Source organism: Leucopleurus acutus (genome assembly GCF_964270905.1).
Source record: "Leucopleurus acutus genome assembly, chromosome: 8".
NCBI lineage: Eukaryota > Metazoa > Chordata > Mammalia > Artiodactyla > Delphinidae > Leucopleurus > Leucopleurus acutus.
The window spans coordinates 108315645-108339456 of record NC_139151.1 but is presented as its reverse complement, the minus strand read 5'-3'; the positions used below and the strand labels follow the sequence as shown (position 1 = coordinate 108339456).

At 63.4% G+C, this 23812-nt stretch overlaps 1 protein-coding gene across 3 annotated transcripts in view; it reads left to right on the top strand.

Annotated features, from left to right (window-relative positions):
- The first annotated feature begins 2827 nt into the window (after positions 1-2827).
- Positions 2828-23812, top strand: part of LSP1 (lymphocyte specific protein 1) — a 34862-nt gene continuing 13877 nt past the window's right edge. Inside the window, exon 1 of one of the 3 annotated variants that reach the window (XM_082845450.1) lies at positions 2828-2959. In XM_082845450.1, coding sequence (XP_082701576.1) covers positions 2895-2959 — 65 coding nt within the window. In that variant the 5' untranslated portion in view covers positions 2828-2894. Of the gene's footprint in view, positions 2960-14455; positions 14625-23812 lie in introns of those variants that run through there. The other 2 variants (XM_082845448.1, XM_082845449.1) reach the window with 2 other exon arrangements.

The following is a 23812-nucleotide window of genomic DNA, read 5'->3' as shown; positions in this document are numbered from 1 at the left end:
CCTGGGGTCACAGAACGAATGTGGACCACCTTCCCGCCCACCTTGGCCTGGACTGGGCTGGTGCTAAGCCCCCGAGGTGTAGGATTGTTTGTTAGAGCAGCTTCTTCCTTCCCTGACTAGCACATCCCTGTATCAGTGTCCGGGGCACCCATAAAACAGCACTGCAGCAGGGGCGGCTCTAACAGCAGCGTTCACTCTCTCCAGCCCTGGAGGCTGGAATCCCAGATCCAGGTGTGGGCAGGGCTGGTTCCTCCTGAGGCCTCTCTCCTCGGTGTGTAGACGGCCGTCTTCTCCCTGTGTCCTGTGTCTGTGTCCTGACCTCGTCTTCCTATAAGGACCCCAGTCCTATGGGACTAGGGCCCCACCCTGGTGACCTCATGTAACCTGATCATCTGCAAAGACCTTATTTTGTAATAAGCTCACGGGTCCTGGGGGTCAGGACCGGAACATGTGAAATTTTAGGGGCCACCATTCAGCTCATAGACCTCCCAGGCCCCCTCTCTCTCCAGCCGCACCCCCCACCCTGTTGTCTTCAGAGCCTCAACATTTCTCTCCTGGATCAAGACGCCCTTCTCCTCATCCATCCTGTTTCTCCCACCGTCCCCCCTTCAACCCACGGAGCCCCCAGTGGGCTCCTAAACGGTGCTCCTGTGACCTCTGCCACCCCTCGGCCCTGGAAGGCCGCTTTCCGACCCTCGGCGACATGCCCTCCTCCCACTGGCAGCCGGCCTCAGACCCGTGCTGGCCGACTTGTGCCCTCAGCCCTCCAGATAGACCAGACTGACCACTTCTCCCATCCCCTCCCCGGCATCTAGTCACCCAGTGTCACTTTGTCACTTGAGCGTGTGGTCCTGACACTGGTCTCCCTGGGGACCCGTCCCACCTGGGCCTTGGAGGCCACCTGGTCCATGGACCCAGCCACCCCTGGACGTTCCTCCTTGATGTCCCACAGGCAAGGCAGAGTCAGTGCGTCCCGTGTCTCTCTGTCCCCGTCTGCCTCGCCCAGACCTCCTCGGGGTCTGGGCTCAGTGTCTCCGGGGCCAGAAGCCTGCCTGGCGCCCACCCCACCCTCCTGCAGAGCCTGTTGCGTCCGGGCTTCGGACTAGCTCGCTGTTTGCCTCGGTCATTCACTGTGTCGCTGGACACTGCACCGGGCTTGGGAGAGAGAGGGGGGACTACAAGGGGTCTCTGCCCTCCCAACAGCCCCTCTAGTTTGAGTGAACGATGCCAATGGAACAGATGATGGCGTGTCTGCTTCTTGGGTGGACTCTTAGTTCTTCTGAGGAAGTCCGGCTCTGCTTAACCTGCCAGCAGGGCACAAAGGCCCCCAAACCTGGACACTGGGTCCCCAGGGATGCCTCTTGCTGACCTTGGAGGGAGGAGTGAGAAGGGCGGGTCCAGGGCGCTTTTGTTTGAAGGTGTGAGAGCTTCTAGATACACACACACAAATGGGATCAGTGGGGGCGCAGAGGCTGGAGGGATGGGAAGAGGCCCTGGGATCTGGAGAGGAGCTGAGTGCTGGGGAGAGCAGAGTCTCAGAGCAGGAGCTGGAGCTTGAGAGGGGAGGGGGACGGGGCCCAGATGGCAAGACGGGAGATGAGGGCAAGGGGGGAGGCCTGGATGACCATGGAGGGCCCCCAGATCGCCAGAGCATCCTTGGGCATGGCCGCCATGCGCTCCCACCTCCCACGCGTGGAGAACGGGGTGTCTCCCACTCTTAGGCCCCAGGAAGTGTCAGATGGGGCGGCTCCAACGTCTTCCAGTCTTGGAGGTGCCACGGGAGCTCCTCCTGGGCTCTGAGGGAGAACCTGCTCTGGGCCCCTCCCCCAGCCTCTGGTGGTTTCCTGGGGACCTTTGGTTTGTAGACGCGCCACCCCCATCTCGCTTTCATCTTCACATGGCGTCTCCCGGCGGGCAAGTCTGCCTGCAAATTTCCCCTTTTTATAAGGACGCCAGTCACCTTGGATGAGGACCCACCCTAATGACCTCATCCTAACTGATTATATCTGCAATGACCCTATTTCCAAATAAAGTCCCATTCTGAGGTGCTGGCCATGAGGACTCCAACCTATGAAGTTGGCGGACACAGTTCAGCCCTTAACAGGAGGGATGAGTCGTTTCTGGGCCTTCGAGGGTGGGGATGGGCGGAGGGGAGAGAGGGCATGCTTTGGAGGACCCCGGGGTCTGGTGAATGCTTGGCAGGAGAGGGCCAGTTCCGAGCCCCCTGAGCGCAGGAGGTGGCAGAGTCCAGGGGCAGCAGAGAGACTGGGGACCCCAATAGTTCAGGAAAGTAAAGAAAACGGCAAGAGAAGACGTGGGGCCTGCAGACGGGGCAGCTCATGCTGGGCCCCAGAAATCGCCTGGAGAGCACAGACCAGTGAGGGGTGAGCCAGGCGATGGCCCGAGGCTCTGGGGTAAGAGTGTCCGAGCTCTGGGCACACACCCAGAGCATCTCCCTCCAGAGAGGTCTCCATGCCTAACGTGGAGGCTCGGGGACCAGGACGGCGCCCTGTGCTTGGGGCCACCAGCCACGCACAGGTGGGCTTCGGGGCCAGGGCTGCAGGGGGCCCAGGGAGTCCGAGCCCCTGCACCCCTGCACCCACGTCTGCCTCCACCCGGTCCCTCTGTGCCCTCCAGGCCCCTGCAACTTGCTTAACGTTTCCTGACGGCTGTTTTTTTTTTCTCCTCTCCTCTTACAGCAACAGATTAAAAAACAACACCCCAACCCAAGCTCCGATATGCTCCAAACCTCAACCTGCCGCCAGAAGGGGGAAGTGAAACCCGGCTGGGGGTGAGGGGAGGCTCCGGGGCAGCCGCCCCAGGAAGCGCTGAGAGCTGCAGCACACACGCACAGCAGGGACCAGCAGGGACCAGCCAGAAGCCAGCCCCAGCCCATGGCCATGGCGGAAGCTCGCAGCCACCCTGGCTCCGAGGAGCTGCTGGTGGAGGAAGGCACAGGGTAAGGCACGGGCCAGGCCGCGTGAGCGCTGTGGGCCCAAGAAACCTTGGCCTGTACACGTTGCCGGTGGTGGTGGGGGGATGCTTAACTCGGAGGTCAGTGGCACCCTTGGGTCTCAGGGGAGGCACACAGGCTGCAGGGGACCCCGTCTCACCCAGGGCAGGAAGACGCCTCTTCTGTCTGCCTCTGCAGCTGGGCCTCACTGGGAGAGTCCGGGTTCCCCACCAGCTAGTGGGATGCTGACCCAGGACCAGGAAGCCTGGACGCCTGGTACAGGTCCAGGATGCGGCCTGGACACCCGGGGAAGAAACCAGGCCATGGGCGGGCAGTGCCGAAGCCGTGTGGGCAGGAGGTGGGGAGGGCCCCAGGCCAGGAAGCCTGGCCGAGGGGGATGCTGGGCCTTGGGATCCTCAAAGCCTGTGCCGGAGGCCTGGCCGGGCCCCCTCCCCCAGGCTGCCCCCTCCCGGTGCTGTTGGAAGCCGAGGTTGCCGCAGGTTCTGAGCGCCAGGCAGGCGCCGTTGGTCGGCGGTGGGATGTGAGGGGACGCGAGCCGAGGCTGTGCGGCTTGCCAGCGAGAAGGCCCAGCCGTGTGGCCGCAGCCAGAGCTGGACAGAGGAGCTATGTGACCCAGGCTCCCTCAGGAGGCGCACTCCCCGCGGCCCCCCCACCCCCGGGCCTGTGCAGGGGCAGAGGAGGAGGGTCCCTGGCTGGGGGAGGACTGCTGAGGGCAGGCATCCACGCTGAGCCACACCGTGGGGGTCCGACTGCCCCAGGGGGCAGGTGCCAGAGAGACGGGAGTGGTCAGGGCTTCGGGAGGGACACGTGTTCTGACAGTCAGGGGTGGGAGCTGTGTGGAGAGAGACCACCAGCCCAGGAGGAAGGGGGCAGGGGCTGCGGCTTCCGCCCCCGCGAGCCCAAGGGAAGGAGCAGGGGCTCCAGGCTGGGGGACATGTGCAGCCACAGCACGGGGCTGGAGCCGCCCAGGGCCGGCCCCCACTTGCCCCAGAGCTGCTGCTGGCGGAGGGGGTCCCACTAGGACCCCCGCTGAGCCCCCGAACGCAGGGCTCCCCACAGCCTCAGGGTTGACTTGCAAAGTGGATCCAAGCCCAGCTCTTCTGCGTGATTCTGTGATGCTGCCTCTATCGATAACGAGAGGACAGAAATGTGTGCAGGGCGTGCGTGCGTGTGTGTGTGTGTGTGTGTGTGTGTGTGTGTGCGTGCATGTGTGTGGAGGAAGATTGTCTTCTCCATGCTGAATACCACGGGGACCTGGTGCGGGGGCTTCAGGGGGCCGAGCCCTGGGGGAGTGGAGAGGCTGGGCAGCTGGGATCCGGCGGGGGGCTGTTGTTGTGGGGGAAGGGCATGCTAGACGGGACCCATTGCTCGCTTGCCGCCAAGGAGGGGAGGGGGGCACGGCCCAGGCTCTGTGCCCTGAAGACAGCCCCATCCTTCTAGAGAGGCAGGTCGCTCCACACACAGCAGGTGACTGGGGAACAGCTGTGTCCCCGCTCAGAAACGGCTCCGTACGTCAGCGCTGTCCGGCCCTGGGCGCCTCCAGCCACCTCATGCCCATAGAAGGGCACGGCTTGAGCGGCCTGGCAGGGCCTGGCCCTCCTTGGCCCCCTCCTTGACCCCCTTCCCAGCTGTCGTGCATGCCGAGGAGAGGGAGGTGGCGGTGGAGGGCACGGCCGCCAGCCCAGGTCGCGGCGGCGCGCTGGTGCCTGTCCCCGGGCCTCGGGCTGCACCTGTGCGGGGTCCATCGGGGGCTCGGTTGGAGAACCGGCTGGACGCACCCCCAGGCCCTTGGAGCCTGGGCGCCCCAGCGACATCACCCCCACGGGGGTGGGTGTGCCGCTGACATTTCAGAGTGAAACTGAGACCCAGGGTGGGTGGGGTTCTCGTTTCACAAGGTGACTAAGGGAAGCAGGGATTTTCCTGTCTGAGGTGAGGGAGAAAGTCCCCGACGCCTAGGCAGGGGACTGAGGCTGGGAAGCCCCGCCCAGGGGCCCCCAGGACAGCCAGGGTCTGCTGGGGTCGGAGCCGAGCAGGTGAGACCTGCCCCCCTGCCCCCCTGCCCCCCATGTGCTGCCCATGGGGGCTTTCAGGTCTGTGGATCCAGGGCAGGCCGTGCCCCTCCAACTGGCCAACTTGGGCCATCCCCTCAGACTGCCCCAGACCCCTCGGGGGCCCCATGTGCACCCCAACCCTCCCCAAGGCCGGACGGAACCACGCTGGGCCCTTCCCCTGTCTGCACCCAGGCAGGACTCCTGCTGCCGCCGGGAGATAGGCTTGTAAGCCCCCTGGGCCGCCCCCTGCCGCAGCCCAGCCCCTCCCTGGTTGGCCCGGATGACAGGGTGGTCTCCAGGCCCCTGCCCCTGCCACGTGCTCTTTCTCTGAAAAGCCATCAGGCCACGTTTTCCCATGCGTGGAACCACTCACCATGGAGCGCTGAAAATCCGTGCCCCAGGGCGGCCACTGCAGCCTGCCCTGGCCACCCTGACCTCACCTCCCCCGCCACCCGGCCTTCCCAGCTCGACCCAGCTCTGGAAGGTGCCGGTATCATCGCAGACTTTGCACAGGCCCTTCCTCAACCTACCTGGCCGCCCCACCCCCTCTGCAGACTTCCCTCCCCTCCCCCGGGGTGGTCGCTACCCCAGGCTCCCTTCGCATCTGCCACTGCCCGTGGTGGGGGCCGGCGTGGAGCATGGTCTGTCCTCTCCAGCACCCGCCCCGGGTAGGCTGGGCTGCTCTGGCCCTGGATGACCCTGAGTGGGGCGGGATGGGGGGAGCAGGTGTCTCCCTGCCCCAATCGCTGCCTGTCGCTGCCTCAATCACTCCTCTGTGTGCTGAACTAAGGGGGCAGGCAGGGTGGGGACAACTTGCAGGGCCACCCTGGGCAGGGTCCCTTTCCCGGCCATCTGTCCCTGCAGACCCTCTCGGCCTTGCCCTCTGGGCTACAGGGTCTTCAGGAGAGAGGCCACAGGTCCCCACGGGGCTGCGGGCAGCTGGCAGCTGGAGGGAGGGGCTGAGCCGGCCGGGAGGCCTTGCTTGCCTCGGTCCCCCTGAGGGAGCTGGCGGTGGGAGGAGCCTGTGGCATGTGAGGGGCAGAAACCCACGGGTGGGAACCCCCCCACTCAGCCAGGTACCTGGTGGCCCTCCCTCCCTCTTGCCCTCTCCACAGGAACGGCACCACCTGGTACAGCCGGGCACACGGCCCTGGAGGAGTGGGCAGTGCCAAAAGCCACTCAGGAGGATGGTGGAGCCGGGCGGCATGAGGCCCCGGCCCCGGCAGCGGGCTGATGGGGTGGAGGGATTGGGGGCCGCACGCTGGGGCTCCTTCCCCAGCCCTGCCCAGGGCCCAGACCCAGGGGCAGCAGTCAGAGCTTGGTCAGGCCTTGGGACCCCTGGGTGGACCTGGTCTCCTCCGCCCCACGTCAGGGGTCTCGGGCGCCTGGAAATTTCCCAGGATGGGGGGAGGCCTAGGTCAGCCCAGATGATGGATGCCTTCCTCCTGTGCCCACCTCCTGCCTCCATCTGGACACTTCCCATTCCCTCCTTGGGTGGGGAAGAGGGAGAGGACCTCGACACACATTTGGGGAAGTCGCTGCACGGCCCACCCTGCTGATCTGGGAAGCCGGAAACCCTTCCCTGCATGCCCGCCCCCTTCCTGGTCCCCAGTTCTCTCCTCATAAACAACCCCGGAGCCACCGGGGCAGAGCCAGGAGGGTCTCCGGTCCAGAACGGGCGGGCCCCCAAGGGTGGCACTGTGGGTTTGGGCATTGCTGCCCTCCCTCCGCGACCCCCCCTCCCCCGCCTGCCTCTGCCTCAGTATCCCTCAGAGGGTGCCAGAGCAATGGGCCAGCCCTCAGTGGGGAAGATGAGGGTCCTGGCAGCAGCAAGAGGCCCCTGGAGCTGGCAGGCGTGGGGCCGTGAGTGTTGCCTTTGCTCTCCTGGGCTGAGTTCCAGGTGCAGGCGGTAGGAGGCGGGTGGGCACAGAGCCCCAGGGCACACGGCACCGGCTGCTGCACCTGGCCTAGTACTTTCTGGGGCGACTGCGCCTTGGCCCTTAGGCCTCAGTTTCCCCATGTACACGGTCAGAGTCACAGTACTCAGCAGTCACTCAGCCACGCCAGCCTCGCCAAGCTCTGCAAGCCAAGGTCCTCACTGTACAGCCAGTGAGGCAGGTGCTAGGGCCTCCCTTTCCAGGGGCAGAAGCTGAGGCTTAAGGGTTGAGCCTGCTGCTAGCATGTGTTTCCTAACGCGGCTTCCCTGCAGCGGCTCCTTGGGGAACCCAGGCCCCCTGCGACCCGGCTAGGACTCAGGGTGACCCAGGGGTGTCTGGGCTGCCCCTCGTAGGTGCTTAATAACCCCACCACTGCTGGTCCCTGAGGTTCCCATGAAGATGAGGGCCACCCCGAATAGGGCACAGCTCAGAAGACACCCCTAGGGACCTCCTCCAAAGGAGAAAGGGGACTTAGCTTGGCCATAATGAGCTGGTCCTCTCCAGAGCCACCTGGAAAGGAGCCCTCAGCTTCTCTCTCAGGCCCCAGCCCTGAGCCCTTTGCATCTGGGGATCCTCTTTCTAGGGGGGCCCTGGGCCATAAGACAACCAGTGAGGGGAGTCCCCAAAACTCCCCAAACCCTGAGTGCAACCGAGGCAGACAGAGTCAGACCCTCTCTGCCGATGATGAATTGAGACTTAGAGGGGAAAGCACAGGCTGGGGGTGCAGGGCCAGGGGATGTTCAGCCAAACGGGAATCCAGGCCCGTGGTTGGGAAGCCAGCCCAGCCCCTGCCCCTTCCCCCATACCCATGAGCCTGAAGGGAGGGGGCTGGGGCCTGTGCGGGTGTGGAGTTTATAGGAGATAAGAGGATTGAGAAAATCAGACCTCCTAACACTGCCCAGCCAGCACAGCCCTGCAGTGCCAGACACAGGCAGATAAGGGGGGGTGGGGGTGGGCGGTGTCGGTGGCGGGAGAGGAAAGCCCCGGCCCTTTCCTGGGGTCAGGCCAGTCTGTCCAAACTCCATCAGCTAACTGTCTCCAAGCCGGGAAGGTGGGAGTTGGTGGGTTAGCAGGGGGAGCACTGTCTGGTCTCACTGGCTGGCAGGGAGGGGCTGTCTGGGAACCTAGGAACTGAGTCCACCTCACCCCGTAGGAGTGGGAGGACCTCGGGGCTCTGGCCTCAGAGCCTGGAGCAGGGCCGGCTCTGGGGGTGGACATTTGTAGAGGTCAGCAAGGACAGCCGGCAGAGGGTGGGGGTGACAGTAACTGGGGGGTAGTAGTGGTGGGTACAGCCTCGGCTTCCCCACTACCCCAGGAGCTGTTGGTGAGGACAAGAGGCTCACTGCCCTGCTCTATGCCTGGCAGGTGGCATCACAGATGCTGTTCCTTCCTGCTCCCAGGGAAAAGCACAAACCCCTCACTCTGAAGGTGTCTGTACCCCCTCCTCCCTAGGGAGAGGAAACTGCTTTGTTGATGGTTTCCCTTCTGAGGTCCCAAGGATGCCAGCTCACCCTCTCCTCCTCTCTCAGTTGCCTCCCTTCGAAAGATAAATGGGACATGGGACAGATGCACCTAGCTAGTTGATTCTAGAGGAATCTGGAAAGAAGCCTTCAGCCCTTCCCCAAATCCCAGCTTCATCTCTATACCCACCACTACACCACCCTGGCTCCTCTCCCTTTGCTGGACCTAGGCACATATAAGACAGGTGAGTACTCAGAAACACCACTCTACTTGGAGTCACCCAGGAGCCACTGAAACCACCAGCTCTGACTGCTCTTCTGCACCCCACCCCCCATGGGCTCTCACTGCTTAATGCACCTTTCTTTGGGATACAGCTCTATAAGCGTGGACTCGTGTGTGTGTGTGTGTGTGTGTGTGTGTGTGTGTTGAGAACATCTGAACAAGAGGGCAGATCCCTCCCTCTCCAGCCTCTATTTAAGTTCTATTGTGGTACTCAGCCTACTGGGGAGAGGGTATGCTCTCTTATGTTCTTCAGCCACAAGCTTATGAGCCATGACTTAGTCACAGAAGAAAGAAAAAAGGCTCGACAAGAGAGAAAAGTGTGAATGAAAGAAAAGGTAGATGAAGAAAGGTAGGAAGCAGGAACAACTGGATGATGGATGGATGAATGGATGGATAATAGGTGGATGGAGGGATGGATGGATGGGTGGATTGATGAGTGAATAGATGGATGGATGATGGGTAGAGGGACAGATGGGTGGATGAATGGGTGGACGGATGGATGGTTGGATAGATGGGTGAATGGATGGGTGGATGGATGAATGGATGGTTGGACAGACTAATAATGGCTGAATTGATGAGTGATTGCATAGATAAATTGTTAGTAGATGGATGGGTGGATGGATGAGTGGGTGGATGGATGAGTGACTGGATGGATAGATGGAAGAGGGAATAGATGCATGGAAGGATGAAGGGTAGAGGGATAGGTGGATGGATGGAGAGGTGGATGGGTGGATGAATGGATGAGTGGATGGATGGAAGGATGAAGCGTGGATGGATAGGTAGATGGATGGATGGAGGGATTGATGGATGAGTAAATGGGTGAATGAGTGAATGGATGGAGGGACGGATGGGTGAGTGAATGGATGGGTAGATGGATGGATGAATGAATGGTGGGAAGATGGATGCATGGGTGGGAGGGTGGATGTTTGAACAGATGGGTGGATGGATGGATAGGTGGATGGATGAGTAGATGGAGGGAAGGATGGATGGATGCATGGTGGGCAAATGGATGAATAGGTGGGTGGATAGATGAGTGGATGGATGAATAGGTGGATGGATGAGTGAATGGATGGATGGATGGATGGATGGATGGGTGATGGGACAGATGAGTGGTGGGTAGATGGATGGGTGGATGAATGGATATAGGTTGGTGGATGGATGGATGGATGATGGACGGATGGATAGGTAGATGGATGAGTGAATTAATGGATGGAAGGATGAAGGGTGGATGAATAGATGGATGATGGGTAGATGGTTGGATGAATGAATGGATGGATGGAAGGATGGACGGACAGATGGATGGATGGATGGATGAGTGAATGAACGGGTGAATGGATGGGTGGGTGGATGAGTGGATAGATGAGTGTATAGATGAATGTTGGGTAGAATAATGGGTACAGAATGAAGGGATGGTTGGATGGATAGATGATGGGTGGATGGATGAGAAGACAGGTGAATGGATGGATGAATGAATGGATGGATGGATGGATTATGGATGAATGAATGTGTGGATGGATGGGTGAATATATGGATGATGGATGGATGGATGGATGAGGGGTGGATTAGTGGATGGCTGAATGGGTGGATGAATGGATGAGTGAATGGTTGGATGGATGGATGGGTGGATGGACGGGTGATTGGATAGATGAATTTTGGGTAAATGGATGGGTGGATGGATAGGTGAGTGGATGGATGGATGTATAACGGGCAGATGGATGGATAGATGGATGGGTGATGTATGCATGGATGAGTGAATGAATGGATTGATAAATGTATGAATGGAGGGATGTTTGGATGGACAATGTGTGAATTGATTGGTGGATGGGTTGATGGACGGATGGATGGATTGGTGGTTGGATGGATGAGTGAATGGATGAGTGGCTGGATGGGTGGATGGATGGATAATGGGTAGATAGAAGGGTGGATGGGTGGATGGATGGGTAGATGGATGGATGGATGTGTAATGGGTGGATGGATGGATTGATGGATGGATGGGTGGATGAATGAAGGGATGGGTAGATGGAGAATTATGGGTGGATGGATGGGTAGATGAGTGGATAGATGGATGGACGAGTGAACGGTTGGATGGGTGGATGGATGGATAGATGGAGGGATGAGTGAATAGATGGACTGATGAATGATGGGTGGCTGAATGGGTGTCATTTTGTGAGAACAGGAACTTTGTTAATTCTAAACAACTCCAGCACCTAAAAAGTGAATACAGTCAGCATTCAATAAGTTTGTGGAAAAATATATGGATAAGTGGAAAAAATATATAAAGATAAATTTAGAGATGAATGACTAGGTGGTTGTTTGGATGAGATGTGGATGAATGAAGAGACGAATGAAAATAACAGTCACTAACATTTATTGGCAATTTACTATGTTCCAACTACTGTTTTAAGTATTAACTCATTTGGATGGCCTTATGGGCAAAATAATGGACAACTATGTATATGGCAGGACAAACATATACGTATTCATGCACAATTGGATGTCTGACTTGCTAGGTGGCAAGACGGTTAGACATATGGATGGATGAATAGGCAGATATACGAATGGATCTATGAAAGGGAAGGATAAATAGTAAAATATTTAGATAAATGGGAGGACAGTAGAATATTTGGAGAGATAGAAGAATGTATTAAAGAATGAACAAATAGTTCACCAGTTGCATATATGGGCAGAGAGATATACAAATTGATGAATACATAGATAATAGTAATTAACATATTGAGTAGATATTATGTTCAGGATAGGTGGATGACTAGCTAAATGCTTCTTTTAAGTGTTTTACATGTTTTACATGTATTAAGGCATTTAAATAAATGGATGGATGGATGGGTATGTACATGGATGGATGGATGGAGGGATAGATGAGTGGCTGGGTGGGTGGACACTTGCTCAATGAAGAAATGTAAAGAAATAGGGATGGACGTGAGTATATACGCATTGAATGGATTGAATGAATTGATGGAAGAATATATTGCTTACATGGACAATTGAATGGATAGATATATTGAGAAATTGATGGATTCATAGATGATACAAGGAAAAACAGATAGCTGTATAGAGAGGACAGATGGAGAGCATGGATGGATGGATGGATGGAGGATGGATGGACAGATGGAGGATGGACTGATGATGGATGGAGGATGGATGGATGGGTGGGTGGATGGATGGATGGACTTACGGAGTATGGATGGATGGACGATGGATAGAGGATGGGTCAATAGATGATGGGTGGAGGATGGATGGATGGAGGATGGATGGAGGATGGGTGGATGGTGGATAGATGGATGGATGGATGGATGGATGGACAAATAATGGTACAGTTGACATCAAATACTCTGCCCTATTGTTCGCGTTGGGACATGCCCTAATTGGGAAACTGAGTCCTGACCACCGCATTTAAAGATCTTTTCTTGCTACCTCCCACCCATCAGTCTGATGAATAATCGTGCAACACTATTTAAGTTCTAGTGACAGGAAACTCCTGCCACCCCAAGGCAGCCCTCTACCCTGTGGAAATATTTTTCCTTCTTTTGAACCAAAATATACTTTGGCACATTTCATGCCTGGCTGTCTGTGACTGGGATTCCAGCAGTAAGAGCAGGAGGCAGGGGGAGACGGGCAGGTTGAGATGGAAGGGAAACACACGCTTACTTTCCCTGGGTGATCTGGCTCCGCTCGAGGCCTGGCCCCGTCGCCCTCCCTCCTCCCACCGGAATCCTGAGGTCTCCGCAGCTCAGCTCCGGCTGGAGGCTGGGGATGGGCAATGGGCACAGCTGTTCTCTGCGGCACACCCCACATTCTCTGGCTCCTCTGGGTTGTGCGGGGGGAGGGGCAGGCTGTGGGCCACGGGACACGGCCTGTTACGTGGGGGGGCGTCTGAGCCGGACGTCCCGACCCCCACAAAGTCTTCACCAGACAGCCACCACCTGAGCCACTGGGACCTATGGGCCACGTGGAATTCTTCTGACGCCGCTGCCCCCTCCAACACCCAGGGATTCACCCACGTGTCCACCTGCTTGCCGGTCCGAGCCTAACCTGACCCTTTGTCCACTCACACATATGCAGGTGCTCACTGGCCCTGACCGCCTGGCACAGCCAGAGGGCAGACTAGCTGGGGAAGCAAGAGGGCCATTGCTCTGTGTGCGGCCGTGGGGTGGAGGGAGGTGGCCGGGCCAGTGCTGTGGTGGCCAGCTGTCGGTAGACGGGCTTGGTTCCGGCTGTGCCGGGCCCCTGCTCTCCGACCTCGGGTACTAGTCTGAGCCTCGGTTTCCCCATCTGGGACACAGGTATGGTGGCGTCTGCCTGTCAGGGTGGTCGTGGGCGTTGGCGAGCCTGGTGAGCTCCTGGATGTGAGATGGCTCGGCCCAGAGCTGGCCCTCGGCGAGTCCCGGCGAGTCCCAGCGAGCGAGCCCGAGTCTGGTCCCTCCCTGGTCCGGCCACTCGCCTCGCGTGTGCTCCAGTGAGTCACGGCGACTCAGCCCAACCGGAGAAACAGTGGGCTGGGCTGCTCCTCCTGGGGCCTTGGCCAGAGCCCGGGGGCAAGGGGGGCCGCTGGCCAGGCCACCACACCGACCTCGTGCCACTGGCCACTTCTGGGGAGCATGGCTCTCCCATCCCGACGGGAGAGGCTGTGTTGGCCTCTGCCTTGTGGGGTGTCGCTGCTCCGACCTTCCAGTGCCGTCTGGCAGGGGACGGGGGAGGGCAGCAGCCTCCCCACTGGGGAGCAGACAGGATTCCTGGGGTGCCCCGGCCTCCCCCGTGAGGTGATAACAGGAGCAGAGGGCTGGAAAGAAACAAAGGGAAAATGGAGAACGGGAGGGAGGGGAGAGGAGGGAGGGGGAGGAGGGAGAAGAGGAAGGGAGGGGAGAGGAAGGGAGGGGGAGGGAAGGAGGGAGACAGAGATAGAGACAGAGAGACACCAGAGGGAAAAGAAAGGAGAGAGGGGCTGAGTGTGGGACCAGGGAGGCCGGGGGCAACGGAGGAAGGAGCACGGGCCCCGGGCCGGGCTGGGCAGGGCCGTGGAGAGGGCCAGAGGGCAGCTAGGCCAGGGCTGGGCAAGGGGAGAGGCGGGCAGGGATGGGGAAGCAGATGTGGGGGACCAGGCACCAGTGAGCGATGGAGATGGGATGCAGGAGGGAGGAGCCTGCAAGGCAGGGAGCGGCCGCCAAGGTGGCCAGGGCAGGGGAGGGGGGAGGCGGGAGAGGAGGAGGGAGGGAGGCTGCCGCCTGCCCATCACAGGCCTCTGAGGTCCTGCTAAGCCCCCAGGCTGCTGGGCTGCGAGGGTTTTCTCTCTGACATTTTTACTAGTCTCAGAAGGAGGGGGAGGTGGAGGTGGAGAAGACCGAGGGGGGCGGGGGAGGGGGCTGGGGGGAACCAACGGGAAGCAGCTGCTAGGCGTCCTGGAGCGGGAGAGGGGCCGCGAGACCCAGAGTCCGCGAGGCCGCAGAGGCAGGGACAGAGGGGCACTCGGACAGCCCGGGGGCAGCCGGTGGGGAGCTGGCCCAGGGGACCCCCAGGGGCCAGAGGGGCCAGGACAGACAGGCGGAGGGTCACAGACCGACAGACAGGCGGAGGGTCACAGACCAACAGACACAGAGAGGAGGCAGGGGAGGGGGTGTCAGAGCCAGAGACCAGCCAGCCAGCCAGAGGGAGAGACAGAGCAAGAAGGAGGGAAAGGGGGAAGGAGAGAGAGAGGGGGGAGAGGGTCCCAGTGGCAGGGGGAGTGGAGGGGGCAGGGCAGCCGCAGAGGGCCGCAGGCAGGAGCCTTTGAAGAAGCAGCCGCAGCGTCCCGTCCCCAGGGCTGGGGTCAGGCCAGGTCGCCGGCCAGGCGGGCGGCCGCATCATGAGCAGCTCTGCGCTCCTGAGAAGGAATTCTAGCAAACAGGGCCTGGAGAGCCTCCTGAGGTAGGTCCCTCCGCCCAGGCTGGGGCGCGGAGGGCAGGGCAGGGTGCCCGCGCTGGTGCCACCCACGGAGGACTGGCACCGCGGAGCCTGGGCCTCCTGGGCGTGGGGCTCCCCAGCCTCCCCCAGGAGCCTGGCCCCAGCCCGGCAGCTCTGCGGCCCCTGTGCCGCGGGCAGGGTGTGGGGTGCACCAGGCTGTGGGCCTGGCGTGCGCACGCGCGTGTGGGTGCGTGCGCGCGGGCCCGTCCCTTCCTCTGCGCCCCCAACATCGCGTCCTCTTCTCCCAACTGCACCGCCGGGCCTCAGGCAGTGGCCACTCTCTGCTCGAAGACCCTTCCCCGGGCCCTGGGTCTCCGCGCAGGCTGCACTCCCCGGCTGAGAGCGTGGCCCCAGCGTGGCCTCCGAGGCCTCCTCTGGTCCTGCAGGCCCTCGGGGACTGTCCAGTCACCCCTTACTTTACAGATGATGAAACTGGACTTAGTACCACATTCACTACCCCGGCCCTTCGGGCACCAGCCCAGCGCGGAAGCGGCCGCGGGCCACATGAGTGCTTGGGCCCCAGAGCCGGATCTTCCCGAGCTGGCATCCTGGCTCCTGCATCCTTGGGCCATGGGCCAGTGCCCAGTCCTCTCTGGGCCTCAGTTTCGTCCTCTGTAAGGTCGGGGTATGGTGGCCCTGCCTCGCAGAGTCCTGGAAAGAGAGCAGAAGCAAAGTGCCGCGGGTGGGCTCAGAGCCGCTGCGCACTGTGGGCGGCTCCCTGCCTCCCTCTGAGCCGCCTGCAATGCCCTTCCTCCTCCTCCACCCTTCCAGGCACCTAAGGCCCAGCAGAAATGCTGCCTCCTGCGTGCAGCCCACCTCGGCTTCTCCTGAGCTTGGAGGACTGCCCTCTTCCGCCAGGCCTGCGGGCCTGCTCCCTGCCCCCTTGGACGGCATGGCACAGGCTGGGCAGGCTGCCAGCTCCTGGAGGGCACCGGCATCCCTCAGCATTCCCAGTCCACCCCAGCTCTGACTCTGGGAGGAGGGGGTCAAGGTGTGCAGGTGGGCTTAGCAGCCTCTGAGGGGAGTTGAGGGCAGCCCCGGGCCCTGTCAGCAGGGTCTCTGCAGTCACGGAGGGATGGCTCTCTCCCTGCCCCACCCTGGCCTGGCCTTAGGGCTGCGACCCCAGGGTGGGGACCAGAGAGAGGGTTGGAGGGGGCCCTGCTGGGCGTGCTCCCTTGGGGCCCCGCTCTGCCCGTGGAGAAGGCAGGCCCCCCTGGGTCTCCTGGGCTTCACACCTGCCCAATCCACGTGTCTCAGGCGGGACCTCCCGTTCCTGTCAGTTGGGTTGTGTCCTCCCAGGAGTCACTGCTGTCCCCCTGTCCCCAGCCTGTGGTCCAGGAACAGAGGAGTGCCTGCTGGGTCAGTCCCCGGGGCTCCCCAGCGCCACGTAACAAATGGGGAAACTGAAGCCATGGGGGCGCGTTGCCCAGCCCACTGGGGGGGTGGTGGTGCAGGGAGAGCCCCAGGGCCTGGCTGTGTGCACAAGCATCTGTTGTCACAAGCATCCGTCCAGGTATGGCTCTGGCTCAGTTCCCAGACCTGGTGCCAGGTTGCTGACTTGGGTGAACGGGGGCGAGCTGGAGGCGCCAGCGGGGCTCAGAGGGTGCAGCTGGACTGAGGGTGGGGGCAGGTGGGCACGAGCCCCGAGGACCCAGGCAGGTGGCCAGCCAGGGCAGGGACGGGAGGAAACCTCCCTCTGAGCTCCCCGGGGACTCCCGCTGTGGAGGGTGGGGCGGGGGGGGGAGCACGCAAGGGTCCCTCGTGAAGAGTCGTGGAGCGCGTCTGTCCGTCCGGCCACGCTGAGCAAGGCCCCTGCACGTGGTCATGCTCCCGACGACGTGCACAGACCCGCACACGCTCCAGGCCCCTGACCCAGCGGCCGGCGGGGCTACACATCACACACCACACACAGATGTGACTTCCTGCCACCCTCTCTCCCGAATCTAATGGGCCTGCCGGCCGACAGGCCCCTTGTCCCCGATGGGCAACAGAAAACAAGACTCGGAGAGGCTATGAGTCGCCCCAGGTCCCCTTGGGAGTGGGGAAGCCGTCCCCCTCGCCCCCTGCCTCACCCCAGTCCCTCACCTCGAACGCCTGGGCGCAGGGGAAGGGGGCCAGCAGAGGGGGCGCCGTTCCCTCCGCGACAAGCGCCGCGAGGGTTTGCTGACACCAGCAGTGGCTGGGGTGTAGACTGAATCCAGTTTAAGTGGATTAAAAGCGACCCTATGGGCCCGTAGGGAAGTCGCCTTCCCGCCCCGCCTGCACCACTCACCCAAGCGGCTCACGCTGGGCTGCGGCGTGTGGCCACCGGGTGCTGAGCGGGAACCGGTAGGCGGGCAGGGCCGGAGCCCAGGGCTGACCCCCTCCCCAGCCCGCGTGCCCCCAAGCCCAGCTCTGGCTGGGAGTCACTCCCGGACCCCTCCAGCCACCCTGGGGGATCCAAGCCTCTCCCCAGGCCCCCCCCAGTGTTAGGGGCCGTCCGAGGGCAGCGAGGGGACCCTGGGTCCATTCACTCCCAGAGGACGCTGGACTCGGGGCCACCTGCCGGGTCACACGGTCCTCAGGGGCCTGGCTTTTTAAGGTAGGGGCTGAGCTGGCACTGTGCAAGGGGCTCCTGGTCCCCCAGGGGAAGCTCTGGGCGCCAGAGGAGCCCCCAGCCCCCGGCTCCCAGCACACATCCACCTCGGACACATTGGTGATCTCCACGCCTGGCTCTCCCACCCTGGCCAGCCTGTCCCAGGAGGCCTCTAGGGAGCCCAAGTGGCAAGAGGGCAAGGGATGGGGCCGGCTGTGTTCTGGGCTGGCCCACGGGGACTGGGGGAAGCCAGGCCAGAAACTATGGTGTCAGAGGGGCGTGGCTGCTTTGGGCCCACCCAAGGGCCCGCATCCGGGGGTGGGGTGGCTCCTGCCCTGGTCAGGCCGGGCGCCTGGTGGGCGGTGCTGCCACGGGTCCGGGTGGTCTGTCGTTCAGAGCGGGTACTGCCCTGGGAGCCCGGGCGAGCCAGCAGCAGGGGGTACAGGGACCAAGTGGCCCAGCCCCTTGGGCAGGGTGTCAGGGCCGGAGCCCAGAGTGCTGAGGTTCAGGCCAGGCTCCAGCCCCGACCCGCAAACCAGAGTGGGAGAGAGCGGCAAGTGAGCGGTGGCCAGCGCGCACCGGGCACCTGGGAGCTGGTGCCCCTGTCCCTGCCAGAGCCTCGAGACGGCGCCCCACGGCTCCTGGGCCCTGAGGGACGGCTGGACAGGGTGTGGGCCCCAGGAGCGGCTCAGCACAGGTGGGTGGCCAGGGGCTGACCCACTGCAGGTGGGCGCTGGGTGGCACCAGACCCCGGCCCACCCCGGGAGGCGAGGGTGCCGGGCACATGAGGGACGGCTGCTGCCCATGACGGGCGGGGAGGTCCTGAGGCTTGTGGAGGTGAGGCTGCGGCTGGGGTGTGCCCTGTGGACCCTGAGGCTCTCCCGCCGGGATGTGTCCTTCCCGGTGGTGGGTGGAAGAAGTGGGGGGGAAGACAGAGTGGAGAGGGCAAGGGGAAGCGGGCCCCCTGTGAAGACAGAAAGGGGACGTGTGGGGACAGGACGGGATGAGGGCAGGGGACAGGACAGTGGTCAAAAGGAGGGAGAGGCAGCAAAGGAGGGGCTGGACGAGGCAGGAGATGGGGATGCTCGAGGGGTCCTGGGATGAAGGAAGGGGCCCCGGGGGCCGGGCACCGAGTACGGGGGGACAGGGAGGGCAGCAGTGACCACCGCCTGCGGTGACCCTCCCGGGAAGGTGGGTGAGGGCAGGCAGGTGAGAGAAGGGAAGGCGGGGAGAAAAGGGAAGAGAAGGAGAGGAAAACCCAGTGAGGAGAGGGAAGGAGGCGGGGGGCCCGGAGGCGGCACCCCATTCCTGGGCTGGGCCCTCCTGGATGGTGACCCAGGGGCTGCGGGGTTGGGACCCTGCCTGTGCCTCCTTGGGGTGGGGGGCCCCCAGTGAGACGCTGCATCTCTGAGCCTCAGTTTCCTTGCCCGTGGAGGGTCACTTTGTCCCTTTAATGGGGTCGTTCCGGCCGAGCCCCTAGCTCTTGGCCAAGACTTTGGGGACAGAGGACCGGGGTCTGGTGGGACATCCAGAAGCGTGGCACCCCACAGAGCCGCTGAGGCTGAGCCCACGCCCCCACCTGTGCGGGCGGGGAGGCCGGGGTGTTGGCCCCGCCCTGGGGGACAGGCAACAGGGTCTGCAGAATCAGAAGACACACAGCCAGGGGTGGCAAGACAGAGAGTGAATTAGGGCCGGTCCAATGGCAAAGCCCCTGCACCCCCAGAATGATCACTCCCAAGGGGTCAGGGATGAAGGAGCACCTCGAAGGAAGGGCTGGGGGCTGCCTGTTGGGGGCTCCGGTGGCACAAATGGTGTGGAGGCATCAGGGAGAGGGTCCCGCTGCTCCGTGCACGTGGGGACCCAGGGATCTCTGGGAGGGCGGAGCCAGGAGCAGACGGACAGGTGGTCAGATGCCAGGCTGCACCTCCTGCCCAGGTGGGCAGACAGGTTTGGACGACGTGCAGACCCCGGGACTCGGATGAGGAAGAGAACCCCTTTGGTGCCGACCGCGGGGAGAGCCACGTGCGGGGCCTTGGGGAGGGGGAGGTGGACCCGGGGCTCCGCACAGGAGGAGGGGGAGGGGGTGGCAGAGGCTCCAGCCAGTGCCAGCCACCGGTCGCGTGTCCTGGAGCGTGCCAGGGCCTGGCCCCGTGAGCGCTCTGAGGGCTGTGCCAGGCAGTCCCAGCTGGGCTCGGCAGCGTCCGGCTCTCCTGGAGGGCCGTCCGGCGCCAGGAGGAGACTGGGCCGGGCCCGGGGATGCGGCTGGAGCTGGTGCCGTGCAGTCAGCCCCCGGGTCCCGTCCCCCGGAGGTCGGCCCGGGTGATGCAGTGTGTAGGCGTAGGGGTGGGCAGGGCGACTCACTGGTGTGAGGATGGGGCGGGGGTGCCTAGGGAGGTCTCCTGGGCTGCCGCGGCATTTGGCCCAGGCCCCAGCGGCGCTGTGGTCAGTGACTCGGAGGGGAAAGGAAAGACCGTGTGCGCGGGGCACAGGGCAGAGGGGGGAGCGGCGAGCGCAGGGCCAGCGCCGGCCACAGGCACGCCGGCCACCCCCAGCCCAGATGGGCAGGCTGGTCTGAGCAAATGGGGGCAGAGATGTAGAAGAGCCAATGCCAGGAGGCCGACCATGGAGCCCATCACAAGAGGTAGGCCATCCAGCCAGAGGGAGGTGACAGGCTGGGCAGCGGGACATTCAGCTCTGCTGTGGACCCCACTCTGGGGACCCAGCCTTGACAACCCAGGGGAAGCCTGAGGTAGAGGGGCTCAGGGGCCACGTGCCCACTTTCCAGGCTCGGCGGGGTCTTCGGGGCCCAAGGCGTGGGGCTCTGTAGGGCTGAGCTGTGAGAAGGGGCAAAGCCCCACGAGGAGGGTCACAGACTCCTCAGGCAGGGCCGTTTGCCAGTGCGTGGGCGCCTGGGTGGCAGTGAACTCCGGCTGGGCACCTTTCCCATCTGGCTGTTTGCGGGGGGGGGTGGGTGCTGGGGGGTCCACCCGACCAGCCTGGACGACTTTGGGGCCAGTGGTGTGACGGGCAGGCCTGCCCTGCTGTCGCCCCCACCAGCATCAGAGCCTGGTCCCCCGGGGGCCGCGTGGGTCCCGAGGCGGCCGCTGCGTCCCAGGTCTGGGGAGGAGGCAGCAAGAACCCAGGCGTCCGGCACTGCACGGTGGGCAGCAGCGACTGAAGCAGGGATGGGGGCCCAGCCAGAGGGCAGGGTGGGGTCTTGCATGGGGCGTGCAGCGAGTGGGCCGCACCGGGGAACGGGGCTGGCACAGGTCTGGGACCGGGCAGGTCTGCGGCAGGATGTAGAGCCGGAGTCCATGGGAACAGAGGCCCCTCCCACACCACCCTGTCCTGCAGGTGGGGAGGCAGGAGACGGGCGCACCGGTCTGGGAGGTACCGGGACTGTGGGTCACACAGTAGAGGGTGGGCTTCACCTCTGGACCCCGGGGGAGGATGGGAAGAGAGAGGCGGGGCTGTGGTGGGGGTCCCGGCTCTGTGTGCTGTGCCACGTCCATGCCCGCCTCCCTTGGCCGCGATGCCCCTCGTCGTGTCTTCTAGCGGCCACCTTCCTCTCTCCCAGGGCCTCCTCCCACTGTGGCCCCCTGTCCCTCCAGGCTGGGTGCAGGCACAGGGGCCCGCTCACCTGAGAGGGCCTCTTGCCAGTGACTGCCCCCAAAATAAAGCTTGCTGTAGGGGTCTTCTTCTGGGGCCCTTGAGCCACAGTGTGGGGTCAGCACTGGTTTTCCTGGCGGCCTCTAAGATCTGTAAGGGCAGAGGAAATGGCACCCATCTCTGGGTCCCTAGCACCTGGCAAAGCAAAGTCCTGGCAAAGAAAGGGAGGAGGAGGGAACGGGGGTGGGGGAGAGGGAAGGGCATGGGGAGACAGAGGCCCTGGGGATGGAGGAACGCGAGAACACAGGTCATCCCAGGCAGGCTGAGGGGAGCTGTCTGCGCTGGCTGGGAGGCTGTGGAGCAGGTGTCGGGTGTCCGGGGTAGCCCGGCCCAGGGAGGGAGGCTGGGGCGGTGACGGTGGGGGGCTGTGGTCCCCCGTCTCCCCTTACCAGGGGAGACCTCAGGCCCTGCAGCATCATCTCCCGCCTTCTTGTCAGCTCTAAGGTGGGGTGCCGGCCGGCCGAGAACCGGGCGGTGGAACTGCCCCAGCTGAGTGGGGTCTGGAGCCGGCAGACGTGGCCCCCAGGGGCCAGTGAGGTGAAGGCCCAGAGGAGACAGGGACAGGGGCTTGGCCCGAGGGTCCCTGGTGGCTGGAGGGCCGAGGCAGAGGCAGCCTCCCCAGTTTGCCCCGGGGCTGGCTGGAAAGTCGTGCAGGAGGGGGTCGTTGCCTTTGGGGGCTCTGGGCAGGGCAGTTGGGGTTCCCCCGAATGAGACGCCCCCAAGAATTGCCCCACTGGGAGAAGACGAAGGGGTGTTGGGCACGGAGGCCACACTGTGATGCGCAGATTCGGCCCGTCTGCTGTGAGACGGGGCGGTGCCCCCTAGGGGCGGGAGGCAGTGCCGGCGGCGGGGTGGGGTCTGGGCTGACGCACTGCTGATGAACAGGCCCCACCCACAGGCTGCTCTGGCCGCTGCCCCAGGGCCACCGGCCCAGGTCCCTGAGCCCTCCCCTCCCTCGGGGCTGGGGAGCATCTGCGGTCCTGGGGGGGCAGGACGCTCTGCCCTTCATCTCTGGGCCGCCCTAGGGTGCTGTAGCCTCGGGGCGCGTGAACCCCTGCAGGGCTGGCCTCTCTCCTGCTAGCTTCCGGCTCCCAGAGGCCGTGGCTGGGCCGCCTCCCCCGAGCTCCGCCCGGTGCCCTGGAGACACAGCCGCCCTGGCCCACGCCCTTCGGGGTGCCGTCCTCTCCGCGGTTGTGGGGAAAGCCAGCTTTGCAGGTAGATGTCCCCTCATCCAGGGAGGCTTCCCGCACGTGACCTGCTCACGTGGCCAAGAGGGACATGGGGCGGGGTGCGGGCCGGGCCTCCCCTGCTGGGACTGCAGCCTCCTTCTTGGGGACACAGGTCTGCCGGCAGTGCCAGCCGTGGGGAAGCGGGAGCTGGGCCCGCCTCGGGGGGTGGTCTCAGTTCTCTCCCTGCCCAGTGGGTCAGCACCGCTTTTAACGGCTGGGGAGCTTGAGGCTGGGCCTGAGGTCTCCCCCTGCAGAGGAGGGTCAGGGAGACAGTACAGAGCCACAGCCTGGCTCGCCCGGCCTCTCCTCCCTGGAGCGCCTGGACTGCTTCCCAGGCCCAGCAGCGGCCCCTCCCCGGGCAGCCTGGGCCCTCCCTCCTGCCGGGGTGACTGACAGCCATCCCTCCTGCCCCTCCACGCCCCGTCCCTGCGGGCCTCATCGGGTCACCCCGAGGATGGCAACGGGCTCCCCATCTCAGGTCCCCTCCAATCACCCTCCCCCCTGCTCGGAAACTTTGGTCTCCCCCAGACCCACAGCTTAGCCTCTGCACCCCATCTTCCCGGGTCCTTCTCTGCCCCTGAGTCCTGCCCCACAGGACTCTGGAAGAGCTGGCACTCCCGCACCCCCAGCAGAGGGGGACCCCGAGGCCCCCAGTGGAGGCTGGGCCTCAGCCGTAAACCCTGTGACCGCCCCCCTGGACAGCAGGCCCTGGCGGTGCCCTGCAGGGCGGGGAGGGGCCGGAGGGAGGGAAACCAGAGGGAACCTCTGGCCTAGAGCCCCTAGGGGCTTGGTGCCCCCCAGCCTTTCCCTCTCGGGGTCCCCATGGCTCCCTTAGAGGTTATTCATCCCCAGGTGAGCCGGGCCCCTCCCCACCTGCCGTTCCTTCCTACTGACTATCTCCCCGAGGTCTCCACGCACCCCGCACGTCTAAGCTCAACTCAGTGACCGCCCCCCCACAAGGCTGACCCCTCCCAGGTGCCCACCTCTCCCCTCCTGTCCCTTTGCCCCTGCAGCACCCAGGCTGCAGCTTCCCTCCCTAACTGCCCCCCGCCCCCAGCCGGCATCTCCCCCTTCTCCACGTCCCAGCTGGGCCTCCTTCCCAAATGCTGATCTGACGGCACCTGTGCTGGCATGTGCTCGCCCGGGGACACCCCACAGGGGAGGCGGGGCACCACTGGGAGCTCTCCCGCCCGCTGGCCCTGCCTCTGCTCTTGCCCTCAGCCTCTGAGGCTCATCTTTCAGACTCAAGTTCAAGTTCGATTCCTGAGCTTCCCTGGACAGTGGGGTGGGGCGTGCCCTGTGGGGTGTCTCCCTGGCATAAGACACCCAGTGGGGTACAGACACGCCCAGGAAGGCACTGCTGAAGGGGGGTGGGCCGGGAGGGGGGCTGGGCCAGTGCCAGGGCAGTCGGGAGGGCAGGGGGGCGGTGGCCAGGTTCCCAGCAGCCGCGGCTCCCGTGCCCACACCCTCTGCCACCCCGCCCACTGCCCACCTGCTCGCTCGGGGCCATCTCTGTGCCTGGCTCACCCCTCACAGCTGCCTCACTGCACAGATGAGTGACAGCCAGCGTCCCAGTGCCCGCCGTGGACCCTCCCCCGGGCTGCCTGGGCGGGACCCACGCTGCCCACCAGTGAGGGGCACCCCTTGAGTTGTGGGGTGTGGGTGCTGCCCAGGCACCA